The 25,399-nt window shown below is 36.5% G+C and overlaps 1 protein-coding gene across 5 annotated transcripts in view; it reads right to left on the bottom strand.

Annotated features, from left to right (window-relative positions):
* LOC129705614 (coiled-coil domain-containing protein 73-like) overlaps positions 1 to 25,399 on the bottom strand; it is an 87,514-nt gene that overhangs the window by 11,080 nt on the left and 51,035 nt on the right. For all 5 annotated transcript variants that reach the window (XM_055649238.1, XM_055649234.1, XM_055649236.1 and 2 more), the window contains 7 exons: positions 19,840 to 19,968; positions 18,800 to 18,859; positions 15,351 to 15,455; positions 7,047 to 7,157; positions 4,744 to 4,884; positions 3,670 to 3,880; positions 516 to 2,057 (listed from right to left, as the gene is read on the bottom strand). In XM_055649238.1, coding sequence (XP_055505213.1) covers positions 516 to 2,057; positions 3,670 to 3,880; positions 4,744 to 4,884; positions 7,047 to 7,157; positions 15,351 to 15,455; positions 18,800 to 18,859; positions 19,840 to 19,968 — 2,299 coding nt within the window. The remainder of the gene's footprint in view (positions 1 to 515; positions 2,058 to 3,669; positions 3,881 to 4,743; positions 4,885 to 7,046; positions 7,158 to 15,350; positions 15,456 to 18,799; positions 18,860 to 19,839; positions 19,969 to 25,399) is intronic.

Here is a 25,399-nt window from a genome sequence, read left to right as displayed (position 1 = left end):
GATCACAGGGGAACGTACAAACTCCACACAGACAGCGCTCGAGTCTGGATTGAACCCATGTATGTGAGACAGCAGCTCTTCTACTCCACCTCTGTGCCGCCCAATTTGCAGTCACTTACACATATCAAATATAATGTGGCTTGGTATAAACAGTTTTATCGCATTCCCTTTTCTTAATGTCAGAGCAAATAATAGAACCTTCAATGCTGCTGCCATTATGATGAACCCACACAGCCTCTTACCATTAGATAACTTTCCTTTACTAATCAGAGTCAGTGATGATGTATAGCTCATTATGGGAAAATAATACATTATAAAATAACATTGCTTGAGGTTAGATGGTTCAGTAATTAAGAAATTAAGCCTTGCCACATATTAAGTAGACCACTACTTCCAATTACATTTGAATTGACTGATGCATCTCTCAAGGGTACATTACATAACAGTTTAAATTCTAACTGCTCCTCCATCCATTTGCTATGTTAGGATCACATAAAAAAGAAAGCAAACATTACCTGCTACACTTGGCCTTGTCAGATTCATTTCACTGATGGATTTTGCGAAAGTGAATATTAAAGGGGCCTTTCTGATTGTGGCAGGAGCCTCCAATTTGTCTCTGTGCAATGAGAATGGGAGTGACATCGTGGCTTTGTTCGACACATCCTTTCTGGAGGCCAGAGAAGGCAGACTATGAGATTTCCAGTAATAGTGAGTTGCTGTTGTTTTGCTGCTTGCAGCATCTACCTCAGAAGTTGTAGTTTCATCTCTGTGATCTTCACTCCTGGTTGTAATTGGATTGAATGCAGTATTTAAAAAGATGGATTTCAATTCATTTTCTGTTGTCTTGGAGGAGACTTCTCGTATTTCAGTGCATAAACCTATTTTACTAATTGCTCCTTGCCCACTTTCCACGACTGCAGAAACAGTTGCACTGTTGTGAACTTTGTCCATAACCTGGGAGTTTGGGGTTACAACCACACCATGGTCAATATTGCATGTGGAGTTTAATGAGTGGTTACCGTTCATACAGTCTTTCTTTTGAGCCACATTGCCTTGTAGATATTCAAGATTTCTCAAGACTCCAGCAACAGGCTCAATTATATCCACACATCCAGCTGTTTTGCTGTCAGAAATAAGAACTTCCGTATCATTTGTTTCTTTCTGCTGACTGTTGGCATTAGTAAAATTATTCTCTGGATTACTACCAACTTCCTGGGTAACATCTGTCCCTTGGTCGCTAGAAATTTCACTTGAAATATCTATTTTACTGTCAGGTTCAACATTAGTGTTATCTTTACAGTTTTCAGATAGAATGCTTTGATCGGGCTGGTCAGTGGGTAACTTTGTGAAACTGACCTCCGACTTACTGTAAGGATTAAGCAATGGGGAAAGTCTGATTGTATCATTGTTAACACAGTTTTCTTCCATGATAATGAGTGCTTGGCTGTGACATCCTTGCTGCCACTGCTGCTGCTGCTGTAAAATGGTGCTCTGCTCATTTTTAATTACTAATTGAGAGTCAAAATCAGAAACAGTATGGTGCTGAGCTTGGTTTATATCTAATCTTATTTCATTTGCACTAGTTTCCTTTGTCAAAATCTCATCACTGCTAAAAGCTGCTCTGGCTTCAGTCCTGGGTGGTTCATTTATAAAGACACCTTTGTCACACTGTGTGGTTTCAGTCTTATCATTTGTATCATTTTTGCCTCCATCGAATTTATGTGCGATGGAGTCTGTCTGCTGACCCACATCTGCACTGCAGACACCCAATGCATCAGCACTGTCTGAGAGCATCTTTCCTCCTTCCACTGGGACCTCTGCCAAACAGATAGAACTGTATTGCGACTCGAGTTCTGCACTTGCACATTCCTTTTCATTGAAAATGCTTCCTGTTTTACCTTCATGAATGACTTTGGGCTCTTCAATATTACCGTCCACAGTCGATAGACTGATGCACTCTTTTTCATTCACCAAAATGGCCCCATTATCAGTCGCTTGCCCTGGCATTTCTGCAGCTTGCTTAGCAATGTCTGGTGAAAATTCATTGCTGTTTTTAACTGTTATGATTAAACAAAAAATTAACTTGGTAGGCAGATCTATATATGTTTTTTCATTTTTCTTTGTTCTATGCAGATTTATTTAAGGAAATATAGAGATAGATTTTCAATGCCTTTGCACATAGCAAGTCAGCAAACATTAATAACAACTGGAACTAATACTCTGTTACACAAATTGTTGGTTAGTGGCAAAGCAAAATATATTTTATTCCGAAAACTAACCATCTCCCTAAATTTCTACCAATTTTCAGATGGATGTATCTTTAACATAATACGTCTTGTAGATTTCCAGCAAATGCAGATTGCTTTATTTTCATTCCCAAAATGATGAATTTAAAATCAGAAAATTACAAATGTTGGAAATCTAAAGTATTAACTATTAACTTGTTTATTTCTTCCAATTCCCAGGGTGATACACACGCTTCTCACAATCTAATAACTACAAACCTCTTCCCTTCAAGCAACCTTCGTTTCGTGGACTTTTACAAAAGAGGTAAAATTAAATGCATAATTAAACATAATCATTAATGCCATTGATTTACACTTTCTGTGCAGAGGTGCATATATTATCCAGACCAAGAACATTACGCAAGAAGCTCTTACAACATGGTGATAAAATGCCACCTGATTTATTCAAGCACAATAAATCAGTAACCCTGATAAAATATTGTACATTATAGAAAGTGGCTCTTCACACTGTAATGCCTCTACCAGCTCCATAGTTATTCAATTAGTCCTAATCCCCTGGCTTTTTCTCCACAACCTTCCAATTATTTCCTTATCAAGTATATCCAATTCCCTTTTGAAAGCTGGTATTACATTTATTTCCACCATTCTTTCAGAAGGATGTCATGTAAAAATAGATCTGTTTTCTTGTTTCTATATACGTTACATATTATAATCTGACCAATGTGCCACCCTTTAGCAGCCCCACTAGAAAGCTGACAGCAAAATGTTTAAAGTCAAGAGTTCCTGTAATATTTTTCAATCACTTCATTGGTATCAACTTCATTCCACTTTTCACAATATACCAAAGGGTCAGCTATTCAGGACAGATGAGAATAAATTAATTCACATACGCCGCAGTGAAACTTTGGAATACTCTTCCCAAGACCACTGTGGAGACTCATTCTATGAGGAAATTCCAAGGTAGTAATTGATAGATTTTTAGGTATCAAGGTCAGTGTAGGAAAGTATTACCAATATAGAAGGTTAGCCATGATCTTTTTGTTTTGCAGGAAATAAATCAAGGGGTGAATGGCCTCCTCTTGTTTGTTTCTTGTTTTTATATATTAACATCAGCCACCGTTAAAAAAAAAAGCAAAAATAGATAAATCATGTTTAACAAACGTTCTGTGCTACAATGTAGCAACTGGTGCGTATTGATAACAATAATTAAACCAATAAATCAGTAAAATCTGTCTCAACAAATGAACATTTTTCCAATTTCAATTTAAGAACATTTGAACTTTTCCCAAATAAACATTCTTGTATTTTTCCTAATTGCCATGGTTTTGTTCTGAATTCAATTTTTGACCAACACTAAGTAATTTACTGCTTCATAGGAAGCTCAGGAGATTCCTGTTATTTCTTTCTTTAGGAAATCATGTACCTGTAATATCTGTGGTAACCATTCCATCCTGGTTGCTGTTCCCTTGGTTTTTGATGTCTAGCCCATTGGACATTTCATCGCCTTCCTTCAGTATTTGACAGTGAATTCCTAATAGCATTTCACTATTAGTAATCATTAATGTCTCGCTCACACTAGTCTGCAGTTCTGATGTCCCCTCTAATGTAGGTGGCTCAAGATGTTGTAAGATATTCTAACGAAGATGGGGGGTGAATGAGCAAGTAGTTAACACTGGAGTATATTTACCAGGAACACATAATAAACTAGTAACACTAAAAAGTGTCATTTAACATGAAGATTTTGTTAGTTGTCAGCCTAGGTTAATTTACCTTATAGACAGAATACTGTGAGCTTAAAATGAACAAACTTGCATTTCCATTGCACCTCTCATAACCAAAACACTATGTCAGTCTTCAGAACTTTAAAAAGATCACCTGAAAATAATTTTGATGCTTGGATTCACCAATGCATTTTATCATTATAAATCACACAATATTTATGGGAACACTGCACTGAATTCTCCAAATTTTGGTACTATAGCCTCTCTTTCCCATGTCAGGCTTTGTCCCATCCCCACCTTTTTATCAGTTTATTTCCCCCATACTACAATCAGTCCGACAATGAGTCCCAAACCGAAATGTCACTATCCATGTGCTCCAGAGATGCTGCATGATCCGCTGAGTTACTCCTACACTTTGTGTTCTACACAAGATGCCAGCATCTGCAGGTGTCTCCATTTATGCTAACAATATGCAGCCAAGAAGTCACAAGATCTCAAAAAATAGCTGTCATGTCCTCCCTTCTTTACTGCATTCCAAGTAAATAGTTTATGAACTAGTTTGGTCCTATCATATCTGTAGGCAAATTAGAAGACTGCAAAGTTCTGTCAAATAACCAATATCTCTTAATAATATTTAGTTTACAGCACAATAAAGCTTGCAACTTGTTAGTCCATGTTGTCATAACTACATTACAAGCATAAGGTATACAAAAATCTTGATCGTTGAAAAGCTACAAGCTCTTTTTCTGGATTTAAAAAATAAAACTAAAATTCACCTGCTGTGTCTCCAATTGTTGTTCTTCCTGTACACCCTGTGGAGCAAGATTATTACCAACCTCTTGGCATGTTGCATGAGCCTTTCTGAGTGATTCCAACTCAGATTTAATTTGTTGATTTTCTTCATTTAATTGACTCTCCTGCAAGCAAGAATGACAATACCAGAGGAAGTAGTAGGGGCGAGTACAGTTATGGCATTTTAAAATCACTTTGACACCCAAGGGAAACGGTTGGAAGGATGTGGAGCAAGCAAAGGCAAATGCGACTACCTTCCTAGGCAACGTTGCCAGCATGGATGAGCTGGGCCGATAGGCCTGTTTCCATGCTGTATAATTCTATGATTCTAAATCCATATTGCCACAAGTTAAATTTCATTAAAGAGATTTAATTTACCTAGGCATGTTGCACACACAATTGGTCCATTGGTGCAGACTTGAGATTTAAATACTTGCCTGAACTCTCAGCTGTTAGGGAACATTATAAGTATGAGAATATTCAATTCATTAAACTGTGTAGTGCAGAGGTCACCCTGTCTTGGGTGTACATGCCACAAACATCCTACGTACCTGAGAAATACAATCTCTGTATCTCTCTTTTGTTATTGAAGGTAAGACTGTAGTAGGCTCTTTTGGTAAATCTCATATTATACTAGGCAAAATAAAATCAGTCATCTTGTGGGAGAATTTTTGTAATATCCCTCAAATTATCTACACTTCTGTTAAGATGGATTATGGAAACCTAGTAGTGAAGTTACTGCCCTGGTAGCCGGAGCTCTGGATGACTGAACTGGAGACAGATGGGCACAGTGAATTCAACAATTGAAACCTGCCAGAAATATGACGATGAAACTACCAGAGGGGTGAAAAATCCAAATTGGTTCACTGATATTCTTGCCCTCCATGTTATATATTTGCAGTAATATGGTTCACTCACATATGCATCCAAAACGGGCTATTTTTTGTGGGGTAAATGCGAGGTATTTCAGAACAGATAATAACTGCTCGACTTGTTGCTGATGTCCACATTCCAAAAACAAACCAACAATAAACATAATGATGCAACACCAGTTGCAGAAACACAGTCCAATGCCTATAATGGGCTAGAGGTTAATTGTACAGTACCCTAGTTTATGGAAGGACAAGATGAATGGAGTTGTTTTAGGGTTTCAAATTGATGGGATTCATCTTCACGTAGCAGCTCGCAGAAAGTATAAAATGTATAAAATATCGTGGGTGTCATCTCGTGACGAACGACCTGGTAATGTGTCAGTCAGTTGAACTCAGAATGATAGAGACAGAACTGTGCATTAACAATATACATGCAATTTAGTAATGTCACAGGGAAAGAGGAGATAGGGAAAGAGGGGGTCCCCATGGATAGATCTGTGAGTGAACAGAAGATGTTGCCAACAATACACTGATTTAATTTGCATAAGGAGGTATAAAGCAATTTGAAGGCTTAAAGATGTGGAGCAACAACATGTGCAAGGGCAAATGAAGCACTGTAGATGGGCAGGTAATTTGGCGATAGGTCAATAGTTGGACATGGTGTCAGGACTTATTTTTAAATGAGTAATGGTTGATGGTGGCTTTAAAAGAGAGCCGTTATTCATATACCAGCTTGGGCGTGAAAAATATGAACCGAACAGTCAGAAGCATGGAAGAGCTGGTCATGGGTCTTGTACAGAAGATGAGATTCAATAACACAGGAGCAATCGTAAGAAATTGCAAGATTAGAGGATGGTAGATTTAGATTTAGGAAAGTAGATGGACAGTCACTTTCTGAGACAATGTCAACCTTGTGGGCCACTCTCTAGTTATTAGAAGTGAGGATTAAAAATGTAGGAAGTAGAATTTAAAAAGAACAGTTGCTTGCAATGAGGAGAGCATCCTAGACATTGTGTTTGTCATCTAGAATTATCTTGAAGTAACATATATTTTAACCAAAGACAAAAAAAGTATAGTCAATTTTGACTAGTTTGACCAAATCAACCATTGGACAGGTAAACCAGGTGGACACAACACAAGTCAAGAGATTACATCCCTCTGCCTGTTGGACAAATATGGCAACAGTATATAAGTAACTGTATGTACATATATATGTAAGAAGAGTGGATATTATGGGGAAAAGTGGAGAGCTATTGGATGTTATTCAATAATGCATAATGGGGGACTCTTATGACATAGAACCATGGGGATGACTGTGTTATAGTACATTCACAAATTTTCATTTGCAATAAAGGTGGTAACGATCTTCAAAAAATTAAACATATATATGTTTGTATTATTTTCATTCCTATTACCTCCTTTTTCCACTGAGCTGTAGTCTTTTCATTTTCTCTCTCAAGAATCTGAAATTTATCATCGTTTTCATTTGCCTTCTCCCGGAGCAGCTCATTATCCCTTTCCAGAACCTGCCATAAAATTAATTGCCCCAGAAAATTAATATGGCATTCTTAGTCTTACGTGATCTCTCGCTACTACAGAGTTCTTATGCGCTGTTTCTAATAGATTTGTGCTCCAATTAAGATTAGAGTTGATCTGCCACATTGCCAATGAATTTCATAAATTAGCAGACCCCCAAAATTTAAGAAATGTACATTTGACTCGGCTCATGGAAACCTGGAGGAGTACATCGAGGGAAAAATGATGGCCTTTTCATAAAACCAATGTCAGTAATAGGTATAATAAACACATCTGCTATAACTTGCTGTTTCAGTGAGCAACTTCTAATGTGCTTGGCTAAGCAATATAAAATGCTGAGCTGAGTTATAAGAGATAGACTTTGGACTAATCTAATATACCGTGAGCAGAAAAAAATTAAAAGTTGAATGAAAACCGCGTATCTTTCAAGTGAAAAGTGTAATTAATACCATAGGCATTATAATTTTTGCATGGCTTCTCTGTTGATTAATTTCAGCCATTATTTAGCAGGAAAATCTATATAATGTTACCATTTTTTAAGTCTGCCCACCGAACATATTTGTACAATGACATGAACAGTTTCACATTTTATTAAATTATGATAACAATTGTATAAAAAGCCTGCCTTTTGTATTAATCCTTAAAATTATGTATTTTATAATTCATCCTCATCTTCTCAACCAATCAATTAAACAAATGCTACACTTTGGTTAGAAATAAAAATCTAAATATCTGACCAATTTTAAACTTTCTCTAATGATTTTAAAACAAAGTATAAATTGATTACAGATAGCCAGCATTTGCAATATTCTTCCCAGTGTATTTGGACAAATGGCTCTTCTCATGTAAACTGCTGTCACAGTTTCTCTCTGTGCATGGTTTAATTCAAAAATCAATGGTTCATATCTACTACACGATCTGATATTATTCCAACAGAATTCCTCAGTTCCATGTATAAATCTTCTCTCCAACATACCTACTTCCTTCTATTTCTCCTATATTGGTACACAACTGAAAGAGATTACATGCAATTATAATTCTTAAGCTGGTTTCATTTTTCAAAGGACGTGGCCCTTGCCAAAGTTGTTTTATTCTTAGACAACGTGTAATGTATCCGTTTTAGGACATTGAATGCTAAACTTATTTTGTTCCGGTCTTGAATTTTGTTCAAAATTTATTGGGCCATAACTCCCCTCAAGCACTGACCCAAGTGCTGAGTAGGGACTTGCCTCTTCCTCATCTATCAATGTCAACACTGCTGTCTCAACTTGTTGAAATCCCAAATGGCAAGACTCTACATGGCAATAGGTTCTTGCCAAGGTTCACCATGTAATATTGTCATATAAATAGGCTTTTTTTTAAAAACTTGGTGTAGTTGATAGGAATTGCAAGGGGATAACTAAATTGGTGCATGAATAACAACTTAATGATGGCCTTTTCATAAAACCAATGTCAGTTTAATTCACCAAGTGCTGGAGTAACTCAGTAGGTCAGACAGCATCTCTGTAGGACATGGATAGGCAATGTTTTGGGTCAGGACATTGAGACTTCAGTCAAACTTCAAAATGATTAATCAGACTTCAAAATGTGTAGGAATGGATGAGAAAGTGGGATTACATAAAATTAGTGTGAACAGGTGATCAATGGGACAAATGGCATGTTTCTATGCTGTTTCTCTAAAACTAAACAACTAAAACAAATCAGGACAACTTGCCAGGAATGCATTGAAAAAGTCACCTAGGGTAACAAAGACAGATGAGGACTTAATCAGCAAATGGACTGAGAAAGGGGAAAGTCACACAGTGTCACAGGTGTAAAAATAGATGGTCTGAGAGACAATGTAAGTATGTATTTTTAAGTTCACATTTTAGGTGTACAATATAAATAACAAGGGTTTCAACATATTAGTTTAGTTTCAAACAACCAGAAAATGTGACAAAATTGATTCCTTGTCATAGGAATTCATGATGAGAACTGAAGACAATGGCTTTTATCTTACCAATATTTAGCTGGAGTAAACTCCTGTTTATCCATCTCTTATGACAGCTAGACATCTCTTATGACAGCTTGTACTCGCTAGAATTTAGAAGATTGAGGGGGGATCTTATAGAAACTTACAAAATTCTTAAGGGGTTGGCCAGGCTAGATGCAGGAAGATTGTTCCCGATGTTGGGGAAGTCCAGAACAAGGGGTCACAGTTTAAGGATAAGGGGGAAATCTTTTAGGACCGAGATGAGGAAAACATTTTTCATACAGAGAGTGGTGAATCTCTGGAATTCTCTGCCACAGAAGGTAGCTGAGGCCAGTTCATTGGCAATATTTAAGAGGGAGTTAGATGTGGCCCTTGTGGCTAAAGTGATCAGGGGGTATGGAGAGAAGGCAGGTACAGGATACTGAGCTGGATGATCAGCCATGATCATATTGAATGGCGGTGCAGGCTCGAAGGGCTGAATGGCCTACTCCTGCACCTATTTTCTATGTTTCTATGACAGACAAGCAGGCATAAAATGAAACGGCTTTAACATTTCTAGTTTGAGAATAAAATTAGGCAAGACAAGGTGTTTAAATTACTATCAAATTCCATGTTTCTTCTACTGGATTTAAGGATAAATCATAATAGAGAGACAAAGACCTTTTAGAAAGTAAACAGAATTTTAACTATACAATGGAAGTAAATGCTCGGTTTGTATTAAGATGTGTTCAAGAGTAACTGCTTAAAATATTTTTGTGGTGATTCACTAAATGTGGAGTAAGTAATTCTATTAAACAGATCTGCAATAATTGGAAATGAACCAGATCTGAGCACTCCTCCAAATTTCCAGATAAAGAAATACGGTTAAATTAATTTGTATAATGGACTACCAATATGACAGTTTTCAAAAAATTTAAGATCAAGCAGTTTTCTTTACCTCCATTAATCAAGTTACAAGCTTTGTACCAGGAATCTAGCTATTAGAAAATTAAAATGTGATAACACAATATATGCTGTGCAATAAACAAAATTTTAAACCACTCATCTATATTCCCTGTTAGTAATGTGGTGCCAAAATAGGTAACATAGTTTACTTTTTAATAGTTACCCATTGTTTAAAAAACCATGATGCAGAATAACCACTAAATAGGGAGAATGACAGTGGCAATTTATGAGGAAAATGTACAGATATTCTCCAGATCTATAATCCAGATCCATAGTTAGATAGAGCTCTAGGGGCTTGCCGAATCAAGCGATATGGGGAGAAGGCAGGCACGGGTTACTGATTGTGGATGATCAACCACGATCACAAATGGCCTCCTCCTGCACCTATTTTCTATGTTTCTAATCACACCCTATTGGATTTTTACACGTCTATAACATTTCCATCATAACCATTGTCAAATCCCAAAGAGAACCTGCTCTGCAAAATCGGTAAAGCTCGTATATTTAACCAGAATCAAATTGAACAACAAGTTACATTTATGTAAAACAGGAAAGTTCTACAAATTGCATCACTAAAGGGTAACAAGACTAAACATTGACATGGAATCAAAGAAATCTATCAGAAGCAACCTATACTCTAAAAATCCATAATCTTCATTATTAACCCATTATAAAACCCATGTGCGGTCGTGGCGTCGAAGGATGAGAAGCCGAAGCAAAGAAGTGGGAGCCAAATAACCGAATGGAAACTAAGCCGAAACGCCAAATAACCAAAAGCATACGAAGCCGAAACGCCAACTAACCGAAAGGGTGGGACGCTTAAAAGCCAACTAACCAAAAGGCCGCTTTGCCGAAACGCCAACTCACCGAAAGGCTGCGTCGCCTACATGCCAACTCACCAAATGGCTGCTCTGCCGAAAAGTCAAATAACCAACTGGCAGCAGCAACGCCGGTGGCAGATCGAGTCGGTGAAGAGTTCGCAGTGGATGAGTGCGGCACTCCGCTGCTGGGCAGCATCACTCCCGCTATTCCCCCCTCCCCCGGTGGCATTACCACCTCCACCCCCGCTATTCCCCCCCTCCCCTGCAGGCATCAGCCCCACTATTTCCCCCACCGGGTGGCATCACTCCCGCTATCCCCTCCTCCACCCCTGGGCGGCATCGCCATCGCCGCCCCCACTATCCATCCCCCCACTTAATTAACCAGGTTCCTCAATGTAAGAACTATTTATACATGTAACATTTTGATTCTTAAATCAGTGACTCTTTTTTGAGTTTTAATGCTGACCCCTTCCTGTGGGAAGGGCTTGCGGCAGCTGCTTTCATAGTGCCTTCATTGTTGGTAGGTTCTGATCTTTCAACTCTGCTCCACCCGGCGCTGCCAACGCAGCCTTTCAGTGAGTTGGCGTTTAGGCAGAGAGGCCTTTCGGTGAGTTTGCTTTTAGGCGTCCCACCCTTTCGATTAGTTGGCTTTTAGGCGTCCCGCCCTTTTGGTTAGTTTGCTCTTAGGCGTCCCACCCTATCGGTTAGTTGGCATTTCGGCTTCGTACGCTTTTGGTTATTTGGAGTTTCGGCTTTGTTTCCGTTCGGTTATTTGGCTTCCACTTCTTTGCTTCGGCTTCTCGTCCTTTTACGCCACGTCCGGGTACCATAAAACCAGGAACACATCTTGTAGTGTTTAGGAATGAGGTCAATCTAGGGCTGTTTAGTGTCACATCAATTTCCCACAGAAACTATGTACCTACTTCACTTTTCAATGCCCAGCATAAAGTTAAATAATTCACTGGAGCTCCCTTTACTTATTGAACCCATTTTGTTTATGGTAACCTAAACAGCAATCACTAGTCTGTCGATCAGGTGATGCGCTATTTTAGATGGGTTAAACACCATAGTGGTTCTTTTCACCGACTGTATTGTCAGCCAATACAAATTTTCTTTCGGCAAATGGAATGCATATTAGTGCTATTTCCAGCTACGTTCAGCAAACAATAGTACTGTAATTGTATCATTTTCAGCTTAATTCACCAAAACAATCTGCCAGATAACATTACTGGTATGGTCTGATACTTTGTGGGGAAGAGATAGAGATAAGTGCTCATGCTTTTTCTCAGTAAGTCCACCTGTCACCAAAACAGAGTCAGTTAATACATTTTTATATTTTGGAGATTTCAAAAAATATTATGTCATAAATAAGATGGTACAGGTACTGGTTCCAATTAAAAATATTAACTTGAATTTTCATTTTATTCTACCAAATTCTAATGATTTCTCTTCAGTTAAAAATGTATACCGAGCTGCACTTCAAACAAATGCAATAAAACATGTAGCGGATTAAAATTCTGGTCTACTTTAAAAGTTGGATTTTTTCCAGTACTTGTACAACTTAACTTTTACTTATACAAATGTCTCCATACCAAATCTTTCAGATCTGGAAGATGTGGCTGTATTGATAATTCAGCTATATAAAAGTATAGCTTTTATTATTTAAAACACACTCTTTCATCTCACATGTCTGTACCTTCTTTGCAACATCTGCCTATTCTTTGTAACTTAAAATTGCTACCAACTCAAGTGTACACTATAAACTTTGTAATCCATAGCTAGTGTATAAAAATATCTGACCCCAATGTAAAACCTGCAAATGATTCGCTATTGAGAAATTCAAGAAGCCTTTAGGGGCTGTCCCACTTGGGCGACCTAATTGGCGAGTTTAGAAGAGATAGAAAAAATGACATGTTGAAGACCTCCTTCAACTACGTAGAAGACCTCCTTCGACCTCCTTCGACTATGTTGAAGACCAGCTTACGAAGACGAGAGTTACGAAGACCTCCTACGACCTCATGTTGACCATGCTGTGAGTATGAGTTGAGGGCAAACTCGCCAGAACTCACGGATTAGGTCGCCCAAGTGGGACAGGCCCTTTACTTCGTTTCAATCAGAAATGTCTGTTTCATATTACACCAATATCAGAAAAGATAGCAGAATATATAAGAATAGTCACTATAAGTGAAAATAGTTATAAAAAATAAATATTAAAAAATCAGAAAGTAAGATTTTTCTTAAATGCACAACCAAAAATATTTTTATGGTCAACGTTGAATCACTTGTACAGACTTTTATTGAAAACAACTACCATAAACTCGATTTTGATCCATTCTCCAAGCAAGAAATTACATGGATTAAAGCAAAAAGATGCACAAGAACAAGGCAAATAAATATTCTGATCCATTTTCAATCCATTTAACTTTACCAATAGAAATGTTGTCTCCAATAGGAGCATTATTTTAAAACATTGAATAAATATTCAAAAACACACAAAATATTCAAAATATACACAGATTTCTTTTTCATTTAACTGTAATTCTCAGATTTCCGATTTTAACTTCCCCCTTTCCTAAAAAGGTTCATGCACCTTGTGCTTTGGTCTATCATTAGCTACAAACAAAGACCAATTCGCAATTGATGGTGTAATTAAAATTGGAGATACTGATGGAACCACAATTGGAAGTGTATGTGACATTGTTTTTTAGGGCAGTAGTAGATTACATATAGCTTGATCATAGCATTACAAGTTAAAAAGGTCCTATGATCTAGTTTTGTTATTATAGCTAAAGCAGAGAAAGGTTGGTCTAACAGAGATTCAATTGCCTTTGTAATCACTTTGTAATTATCTTTTCGAGGAGATTGCCCCTTAGGTTCTTTCAACTCTGCTATGCTTGATCTAATTAACTCCAGTGCTCACCAAAATAATCTCAATTAATATGACCCATGACCCGTGTTGGATATGAATCCACAAGTAATTGTATCTTACATTCAGGACACATCCTAAGATATCCAATTAAAGTTTCTAATTATATTTTTCGTCAATGTTGTGCTTCAGAATTGTAGGGTTCGGTTGCCAAACTTCTCCCACCACCAAAATAATTAATAAAAACTAGAAAGCCAAGAATGAAAGGAATATATATTCAAATTAGCTCAGACAGGAATAGATCCAATATATGTCAGTGACTGAACACCCACTGGCAGCCCTAACCCAACATAACTCCCACCAGCAACCCTGACCAAACTCTCATCGACAGCCCTGACCTGATCCGACTCCCAGCTCTGACAAACCACGAATGAACTTTCAGTAAATATCTTTACACAAAGACGATAGAGTCACAGAATCATACAGACGATAGTCACAGAATCATTAAGGCCCTGTGGACCAACATGCCCATGCTGACCAACATGCCCCATCTACACTAGTCCCAACCACCTATGCTTGAATAGAGTCATTGAGTTGGATAGAGTTATGGAGTGATTTCTTTTTGTTTTCGTTTAGAGATAGTGTGGAAACATGCCCTTCGGCCAACCAGGTTTGCGTCGATCAGCAATCCCTGTACACTAGGGACAATTTACAGAATTAATTAACCTGCAAACCTGCATGTCTTTGGAATGTGGGAACAAAACCAGAGCTCTCAGAGAAAACCCATGTGGTCACAGGGAGAACGTACATACTCCGTACAGCCAGAACCCAGGTGTCTGGTACTGTGAAGCAGCAACTCTACAGCTGTGTCCCTGTTCCGCTCCAGATAGTATGGAAAATTTAGTTTTGTGTTAGTGACTCCATTTAAAATTAATACAAAATGGAAGAAATAAATTATGGGCTGAAATGAATGATCATGCAGATGAGGTTAGATGAAGATAGGTTTGACTCAGTATTATGCTCGCTGCCCTTGATTATTCTATGGAGGGAGGAGAATGTTTGGCAATGATTAGCAGGTATTAGCCATACGGAGAGGTTTGATAGACATGGAATATTTTCTCTGGAATGCCGCAGTTTGACGGGGGACCTGATAGAATATAAAATTATGAGAGGCATAGACAATCAGAATCTTTTTCCCAGGGTGGAAATGTCAAAGACTAGTGGGCATTCCTTTAATGTGAAGTGGGCAAAGATGAGCGGAACAGTTGTTGTTTTACACAGGTGTTTGGAACCTCCGGCCAAGGGCAGTATTTAAGAGGCTTTTAGATAGACATATGGATAAACAGGGAATGGAGAAACATGAATCGTGTGAGGCAGAGGCGATTAGTTAACCTTGGCATCACATTCTACAATCACATTGTGGACCGAAGGGCCTGCTCCTGTGCTGTACCGTTCTCTGTTCTAAAATGTTTTAAAATAGTTGATTTTCAGTGCTCAACATCCATGCACAATTAATCAATCATAAAGTACCGTTGGAAAATTACACACCAATAAAAATGTATACTATAAACATTCCGACCTGATGCTTCTCCCCAAAATGTTTCAGCTCCTTTTCAGCTCTCCCTAGAGCCAGTTCCTGCCGCTGTAGCAGCTGCTGAGTTTGTTGAAACAACTTCAAAACTTCCTGATGGAAACAAATCACTTTAAATGTTAATTTGCTTTTAATGTAACATGAAGAGCACAGAATGTCCTCTGGAACCTAACAAACATGTGTTTTCTTATGCTGAGCGTGTTTCTGATATTCATCAAAATGTATGTATACAGCTTGATAGTTCAAATATGCACTTTTAGGTATGTTATTGTACGTTTTAGATACCAAGGGAACAGTCAAAATGTATGGGTTTGGATTATTTTATAATTTGCGAACATTTAGGCAAATTCTTGAATCAATAATTAGCCAGCTGACATTTGATTCTCAAGTCTTAGGATCTAATTTGAAAATTAGACAATGATGTAGCTATTTAAAAATGCTCCATCATATACTGAGTATTTGGGAAATATATAATTTAAACCAAAGAAATTTTAAGTCAGGGATAAAATGAAAACAAAACTAAATAACCTCTGAATTAGACAGTGTTAATTCAAATATTTCATTCAAATAGCTGAAAAAGCAAATGTGTGTATACAAACTGAGCAAAACTGAGTAAAACTAAGAGTTATTTTCTACAATTTTGCAGGTTATATTAACATGTGCACAAAATAATTGTTAAATCTCGATTACGTTTATTCCCCATGCGGAAGATAAATAAACACTGAAATCACCCTCAAGCATCACACAAGCCAATTCCATAAATGAAAATATTCAACTTTAAACTGAACAGGAATAGAAGCAGTGATGAACAAAAAATGGCGAGAGAGCTAAACTTTAGAGTAGGTAGGAAAGGGGAGAAAGAGCGTATGGGGGTGGAAAGACCAGTGCAAGAGATGCAGCCAAATGCCAATTATTAACTCAGTAGTCCAACCCAACTTCTGACCCGATTCTTGCTGGCAGCTCTCTTCCTGGTACAACCTGACTCCCACTTGTGGTGACAGCTCACACAATGAAAACTATGAATTCAACTTACAGCTGATAAGTAAGCCCACAACTTAATTGCTTTCAGAAAAACCTCACTGTTCATTTAATTGAGAACTGTATTGACAGAAACATTGCAAAATATTTCACAAAGGAATAAAACAGCTATTATGTAGACAAGACAAAGGTACCTATGTCACATACAGCAAGTAGGAAAGAGATGAATAAGTCAATCTGTTTTTTGAATAAATATTGATAGAAGATTTGGAGAATTTAGTGCTCGTCATTAAAGAATACTGCAGAATCTTAAACATTCACTGGTAGTAAAAAGGGGGAGTAATTATGATATTCAGAGCTTCACATGTGTATATCTTTGAAGGAGGCACAATAAGTTAACAAGCCTTTTAGAAAAAGGAATGAGATATTTAGCTGAATAAATGGAAGAATAAAGCACAAAACCAAATAATCCTAAAATTGACTAAATCATTGATTAGGCCTCAGTAGAATATTGTGTGCATTTTGTGGCAGCACACGTCTCTGGAAAGTGATTTCTATATAACTTTAAACCGAACAGGAACAGAAGCAGTCATGAATAAAACAATGGTAAGAGAGCTGAATTTAGAGTAGGTAGGAAAGGGGAGAAAGATTTTACTACAGTAGTGCAAGTGATTTACTACAGTACAATTAGGAAACAGGACTTCAATTATGAGAAGAGACAAGATCATTTGCGAATATTCTCCTAAGAACACAATACCAAAGGATAAATTTTAAAATAATAAAACATTGATTTAGATTGGGAGAAAACATTTCCAGGTTATTTGGAAAGTGATTGCCAGAGGTGAAATGCCACTAATGTTTATTTCACACACATAAGACATTGATCAACATTAACGAATCAGCTTCAAACTATACTTGTGAAAAGGATAATACAAGACCAATGGGTCAGGGCAAGGAAGGGCTCAAGGAAAGAGCGTTCATGTCGCGGCCCTGATTCCACCAATCTTTCCATCACCACACACAAGAAGCGCAAGACAGACACCATTGTATGCAGATGCCGAGAAATGTGTTCAGCTCTGGCTGAACAACTTCTAATCTTGTGTGTGGACTCGATAAGAAGAAGAACAAGGAACACAGAATATTTTGTTGAGAGACTTCATATGCATGTTGGGCTGAATGGACTCCTTGTGCTTTGTTTGATATTATTCAATTCAACTTGGGGTGGAAGATTGCAACCTTCACGTGGTCCGCCCTGTTTCAACGAATGCAATCAACCCGGCAAGCACAATCAAATAGGATCAAATAGAACAAGTTGTCCTACAGCTTTAGACTGTGCATGCCATACGCAAGAAAAAGATGATTCAATTCAACCTTGCAACATTGAGCAAGCTTTAGATGGGAAACTAAGCTATCTTTCTGTCCCAGTAAATTTAACAAATTATCAAATGTAATCAAATTATCAATTATATTTAAAAATACAGTATAATCATTTGACCAATTGCTGGAAATGATTCATTAATTTATTAGTAGGTGTTAGTTGGGGGACAGTTACCAGGTTAAAGCAGAGCCAGGCTCCAGCTATTCAGTATGGATTGGTTTATGCCATATTGTGGATATTTGCCACATCCCTCTCCATTGTTGGTTCAAAAGATTCAGCACACATTTCAATCACAATATCTGACAGGAACTCTGTGCCCCAGCCAGTTAAAGCAGGATTTGTGAAATATTCTGCAGGTCACTTTGTGCACATCAAATGCTCCACATTATCCCAGACAATTCCCGATTAGATAGATTATCTTGTGAATGCTAACTGGCTTCGGTTTAATGGAAATCTTGGTTATTCTAAATAACCATTATTTAGAATTCCACACAATATTTCCGCTACAAGACTATACAATCTTAATAAAATGTAACATTGAACATTCATGAAAAACATTTCAGCACCAACTAAATTGTCAGGAATAAACAGAAACAACGAATAGAAATGCAGAAATATTTGTTTAAAACTGTGCTCTATTCCTAACATGTGACACATCATTGTACAACTAAATTATTTAATGAATTAAATACAAAGACCTCAAGCGAATGCTACCTGATTAGCTGCACTATAACATCCCTCCCATTCAAATCATGCCATTTAAATGGCATATAGTTGCACATAACAATATTGATTCATTTGTTACCCATAAAGCCGTAACACGGCTCTGAAGAATGTTAGTGAATATTTATTTTATTTATTGCTGTGGTCAAGAATGCTCTGAATTAAAGAATAGAATAATATAAAGAATGAATAAGCATGGCCAAGTTTTTGCTATTGATGGTATTGGTAGATAAACATATGGTGAGAATACATATGCAATTCAGGCTTAAAAATGTAATGCTAAAAATGCAGTAAACCTTTATGAATATTTCAGCTCATAAATAAGATTAATTCAGTTACTAAATGGTTTTAACCCAACCTGTTTCTCTTCTTGAACAGCTGATGTATCTTTAGACAGTTTCTTGTTTAATTCAATTTCCTATACAAAAACATAAGTAAAAGTTAATAAATTCTTGCACAATCAGTTTGACCAAGGTCAGCCTAAAATTACTATTTAAATAATTCTGAACCAGTCTAACAAGCAATGCATCAGAAAGTTGCAAGATAAGGTCTCAGAGTTTCGAGTTTTAGGGCTAATCTGAGAAATGTAGCCGATGCACAAATTTGCACAGATTCAGGAAATAGTGGGACATAACTAGCAGGCATATTAAAGCCTGCAATGCTACTCATTGAGACAATAGTACCTTGAGGAAGTGTGGAGGGAGATAGGAGCTTACAAAAATAGGCCTTGCCCTACTTTTCACCATGTATCATTTCTACATATCCTCAATTTATGAATGCAAGAGCAACTGCAAAGGTTCCAGAGCTCCCCTTGGCCAGTCTTATGGAGGTAAATGACGGCATGGGTAACTGGTATGCATCCACTACACCAGTGTCAGTGCTTTGATAAAAAAAAGATTTGATAAGGGTAGTGAGAGTGGTAGAAAATAAGTCATTATTTTACTACATCAGCCCCTGCTCCTTCATCCTGCGCCACTGTAAATAAGGTCTCCTTTTGGAGATGTTGGGATTTTTTTTTTTTAAGAAACATTATTAAATTTGTTGCTGATAATGTATTATTTTACTTTCATGACATTAGACATAATTTGAATTCTCAAATTAAAAATCATAATGAGGGTGAATTGAAAAAATAATTTTCATTCAGAATACAATGATTCTGACACTACAAGAGATTTGCTCTCTTCAAATTCTTATGCCCAGTGAATAAATTAAGATGCCTATTTGCCATCACCTGCCTGCCAGAATCGCAGACAAAATTATCCCCATTCTATAGTTAGAAGTAGCAAAATATATATTAAAGAATCCTGAGGAAACACACTGCAAAATAATTTGCGCTTATATCTACTTAGTGCCATTTAAAGAGTACATAGTGATTAAATTTTCAATTTATTATGAAACCATCTGCAGTTTCTGCTTCAGTTCTTGCAGCTGTTGTTGCTGTGTTGTAAGATGGATGTTGTCTTCGCCCAGATTGTACTGAGAAGTGACCTTGGATCTTATCAAGTCCGCAGTTACTTTCTCCAGTTCCTGAATACAGACAAAAGTGTACAATAGGTCATTTAAATATCATCCACTTTGAAAATGCCATTCCTTTTATTTTTTTGAATTAAAAGAAAAAATCTAAACAATCAGCACAACCAAACAAAAAAAACGAGTCTGTGGAAAATCAACGGTGCTTATACCTAATCCTTCTAATTCAATTGTTTGCATTTCAATTGCGCAAGAATCATTTAAATTTAAATCATTAATTTACTCTGCTGTTTGAACTGATGGGTGTAAAAAAATAAATGCTCTGCGCTTTGATCTCAATTAATGACAACTTATGGAACTTCAAGCCATAAATATGCTGCCCTTTTCTCCCCCACCCGCTCCCTTTCTGGAGCAGGGTAGTCTGCTTTATATCCTTCTCTCCTTGAGCACATTGACATTTACTCAGACAAACGGCAGAGGTTATGAATGTAGCTCTCTGATAGCATCAAGGATTCATGATGATGCCATCATATTCAACTAAGCATTCAGCACAGTAATAGTTTTATCAGGAAAATGTTTGGTCTGTTTAGCTTTTCACCAAAAAACTGGAATTCCTTCTTATCGCATTACAATTGTTCAACTGCTCTGGACTAAATCAAATAATGGTACAAATAAGTTTCATTTTGTATGGCACTACAACTACAACTACAACTACAACTTTTTGCATCTATTTTCTATTTATAACATGAAATGTAGACTATATTTGCATTTGTGAATAATAATATAACAATGCAGCAAGTGGAAGCCAACATGGTAACATACAGAGAAGGACTGTAAACAGTAACAGCAAGAGACCATTCGGTCCATCAAACATATTCAGCTATTTATTCAAGTTCAAATTCAAGCTGATCTGTCGGCCAAGTCCATTTACTTATTTGGCTCCTTATTTTTAATGTGCTTGGTCCATAAAAAAATCTTAATCTACAAAATGGAGATCAACATAAAAATTGTATCATATTTTTCAGGAACAGTAATGCATCTCCTTCATCTTGCATTAATAATATCAGCCAAATCTTATCCCAAGTAACTAAAAATGATGTTGCCTCAAACAGATTCTAAGGTGAAATAAATTTTATCATTTTCAAAACAAAATGAAAATTACCATTGAATCTGTAGTCCTGTGAAAATCTGCTATTAAGCAACAGAACATTAATATTGCAACTATTTTTAAAATTATGCTAGCTCACACAAATAACATTTCAAAAAAAAATGAGATAGGTTGTAATTTTAAAGTGCATGTTGATATTTGCGAGAGGAATATTTTGTAAAGTTAGTTACTAAGTACAGATGCCATTATTGTCTTAGCATGTACGTTCTGTACTCAGTGTTCATGAGGGAGTAATTTAAATTATAATACATCATGTTTGTAGCACAAATATTACACTGAAATACTGAAGAATGATTTTCTTCATATACTGTTCATCATGATACTATTTAGTATTCATTCTCAAGAATGTGTTTTTATATATATGCCAATTTCCTTCCTCATTTATTAAATAGTAAATTCTTCATTATACAAGGAGCAATATTTTTTGTCGACAGTCTTCAAGAATAATCTCAGAGGTAGGTGAAGAGGTTTACAGATGGCATTCCAGAACTGAGGAATGGAGAGCTTAAGGCATGGGTGCCTAGATTTGGCACGCATTAAGATGCTAGAGTTTGAAGATTGCAGGGAAAACAGGAAGAAATTACAGTGGTAGAGTAGAGCAAGGCCATGGAAAGACTTTAACACAATGATAAACATTGTAAAATTAATAACTTGGTGGACTAAAAAACAATATTGGTGAGGGAGTACAGAGTAAATAATTAATTTGATGTGCATTAGAATGCAAGAACTAAAGATGACACTTGACATGTATGGAAGATGAGAGTTCAGCCAAGTGAAAATCAGATTATTTGTTTAGGAGAAAACCAATTCCTAGACTTTGAGCACTAGCTAAGCTAAGGCAAGGCCATATGCAGACAGCGTTAAAGACAATGTTTAAGATGGAGAGAAAATTGAGTTGAAAAATGAATCCAAGGTCATTATGACCTCCATCACAATTCAACCCGTTGGTACCAAGAAGGGAAAGCAATTGGGCGTGAATGAACAAAGTTTGTTACAATTTGTGACAAACAATTATAGATTACAACATTAAAGGACACCTGGACGGGTACTTGGACAGGGAAGGTTTGGAGCACTATGGGCCAAATGCAGGCAATTAAATGTAACTCAGGTAGGCAACTTGGTCAGCATGATCAAGTTGGATCGCAGGCCCTGTTTCCATGTTGTATGATTCTAAAATGAATTGATGGGACGGGATGGGATTGGATCTGGACAAACAATCTGACAACAAACAGAAAATTGTGGAACACGGTTCCAAAGAACATAATGCACCCCATTAATCTTGCAAATCTTCTGGGATGTACAATTAACTTTTTCCCTGATTTATGCTGCAATCCATACGTAATCCCAATCATATAATATCTCTACCTAACAACTTTAATGCAATCAAATGAAGTCAGCATTATGTAATGCAATGCATAATCCCAACAAAGGAACTGCGAACATTCTTAGGTAAACGTAGCTAAAAAATGTTCTTTAAGAATTCAACTCCTTCAATATTTCCATCTATTCTTATGCCCTCATGTGTAGGATTCTGTCTCGGTCAGAGAATGATACAGCTAGGAAGCAACCCTTCAGCCTAACAAGACGACACCAGCCTTTGTGCACCTAATATAATTATACAAATCCATTTTAGTATCACGTTGTCATGAACCCCTCCAGATTCTACCACTCACCTACACTTTAGGGACAATTTACAGGATTTTGGAGCACGTGGAGGAGACGTGCTTTAATAGAAACTGAAGAATATATAGAAAAAGCCTGATAACTAAACTAGACATAATGAGAAGAACTGAAATTGTAAAAAGATAAACAGGGTTTTTGTCTATATACAGATTACCAGCATCAATTTGTACACAAAACAACTATTTTAATCAATTGACCTGTTTTTTTTCCATGAAAGGTTTTTCCGAAGTGAGAAATGTTACGAGGGAATCCAATATTGTCCATCAAAGGCACTTAGTACCTTGTTTAAGCACCCTTTGAATTGTGTCAGCATGAAATAATGTAATTTAACCCATTCAATCTGCACAAGCACTTCACTCTTAGTTCCATGACCTAGCTACTTTTAGCAACCGTACAATTGTTTTCCCTTTGTCAATCTAATTCACTCCTCCTTTAAATGTGACTGACGTCCACCACCCCTTCAAGAAGTGAAATGAAAGTGACATCCCTGACTGAAAGTTTTTTCTCCTGTCATCCCTGGGTGTTTTGTCAATCATCTTAAATGTGTGTCTAGTTCTCAACCCTTCTGCCATGAATGATGATTCCCTGTATTTATTTTGTCTAAATATTTGATGCTATTTAACACTTGTACAAAATTATTTCTCAATTCTGTGTTGCAAGAACAATCCCAAATTCTCCAGACTGTCTGCATATCTTAAGACCTTCTAACTGAATTTTTGTTAAACTCTAATGCGGTGACTAGAATTAACACAATGCACTAGCTGTGGCCAAATCAGCGTTTTATGGCGATTATCTCCCTTGTTTTTGAACTACGTCTGTTTGTAAAACCCAGGTTCCCATGTGCTTTTTCAGAAGGGAACACATACAGGAAGAGAGCATTTTTGTTGTTCATTCACAAGGAAGGCCTTGAAGATATAAAAGCTCAGGAATGTAGCCAAGTGGGGGAGAAGAATCAAGTGAAAATGAAGTTATTGATAAGTGACAGAGGAAAATGCCAACTGGGAACAGAATAACAGGATTACTCAGAACATATACATGCAACAAATCTATAATGCTGTTCCCTCAAATCTGTCCACTGTTGTGCTTTTAATACTAAAACACTCCTACTGCAATCAGCAACTTTCCATCATTCCACCTATCTCCTCTTTTAAACAACAATCTTTAATAAACTTTATTAAACAGTGTCAGTTTAGCAGGCCATATAATGTCAAAAAAAAGGTCTAATATGCTATGGACCCATTCACCTGAGGAACTGGATTGGAAATGCCAAACTAATTTCACAACAGACTCCAAGTCAGAATACGAAGTAAACTGCTTTTCTATAAGAACCAAACTCCTAGTGGCAAATGGGTAATGTCTAACCACTGTGTGCTTATTTAAATATGGGAAAATTAGTTTTTAATTATTTGCAATATTATTAATCTGCACATATATACCATTAATGAACAAAGGAATGCAGTCATTAACAACTCCATTAAAATAAACTGGTTATCACCTCCATTAAGATTAAGAATTTAGCATAAGAGCATTAAGCATTATAGGCAGCAGTGCCAATACAGTAATTATATCTAACCTAAAATGTTTGGAAATGCTAGCTGGTAAATGTTTAAAATTTCTTTTGAGCAATAAGACATCCAAAAGAATGAAGTTAAATTTACTTCTGTAGACGGAAATTATCTTGTCACTTTTCCCCTCGTACAATTTACTTCAGTGATTTTTCATTGTGATGAAATGTAATTAGTTCTGTGAGATAAATTTGAGCTCACCATGGATGAATATTCATGATCTGGTCTATTGTCTATGCTTATATTTTTAAAATAAACATACTTTCTCTACCTACATGCCTGTATAAAACCTACATGCACACACAAAATATATACATATGGATTTCAAATATGATGATACTAGGATAATAAACTTGTATGTGCACAGTTTTGTTAATGAAAATTCTTACTGCGTTTGCCTTACTAATTTAAAACTGGTTTATTTTAAATCAGTTAAAGCCTCTACTAAAATAACAATGAAGGCAATGTTACTTGAACATATTAGCTTTAATCTATTAATTGTGAACTCTATGGTTTTAAATGAGCACCATTTAGAGTTAATAATTGAATCTAAATATTCCAGTAAAGGGTGTAAATCAGTTTTTTTTTAACAAGTGACAGAATCATTAAGTAGCTGTTATGCCTCTTAAAAATATTACTATAATTATAGCAAATTGCCAGCTATTTAGATTTTAGCACTGATAATTTCACATTTCCATATAAATCTCCACAGAACATCAAATTGCACAACAGAATTTATTAATAATAATCTTAATAAATAATTGTGAACACACAACTATAAAATCCAGTCAGAGAATAATTATAATGCATTAATACTGACCATCAATGCAATTACATGCCCTCTGAGCAAAATTAAATTCCATTTTTTCTCAATGTTATTAACTGTGATTGGTGTCCCTTAGCATCCAGACACTGATGTTCAACTGTACATAAAATAGGTGAATCCTTCACTGCAGCTACACCAGAAAGGATTTTATCAAAACAGAAGAACGACTCAAATATTTGTAGACAAATAATTAGAAATTCTTCCCACACACAGTAAGAGATATTGGTATTTATTGGGTAAAGAGCT

This window comes from Leucoraja erinacea, chromosome 18, assembly GCF_028641065.1.
Source record: "Leucoraja erinacea ecotype New England chromosome 18, Leri_hhj_1, whole genome shotgun sequence".
NCBI lineage: Eukaryota > Metazoa > Chordata > Chondrichthyes > Rajiformes > Rajidae > Leucoraja > Leucoraja erinaceus.
The sequence above is the reverse complement of the archived record's forward strand: the minus strand, read 5'-3'. Positions and strand labels throughout refer to the sequence as shown.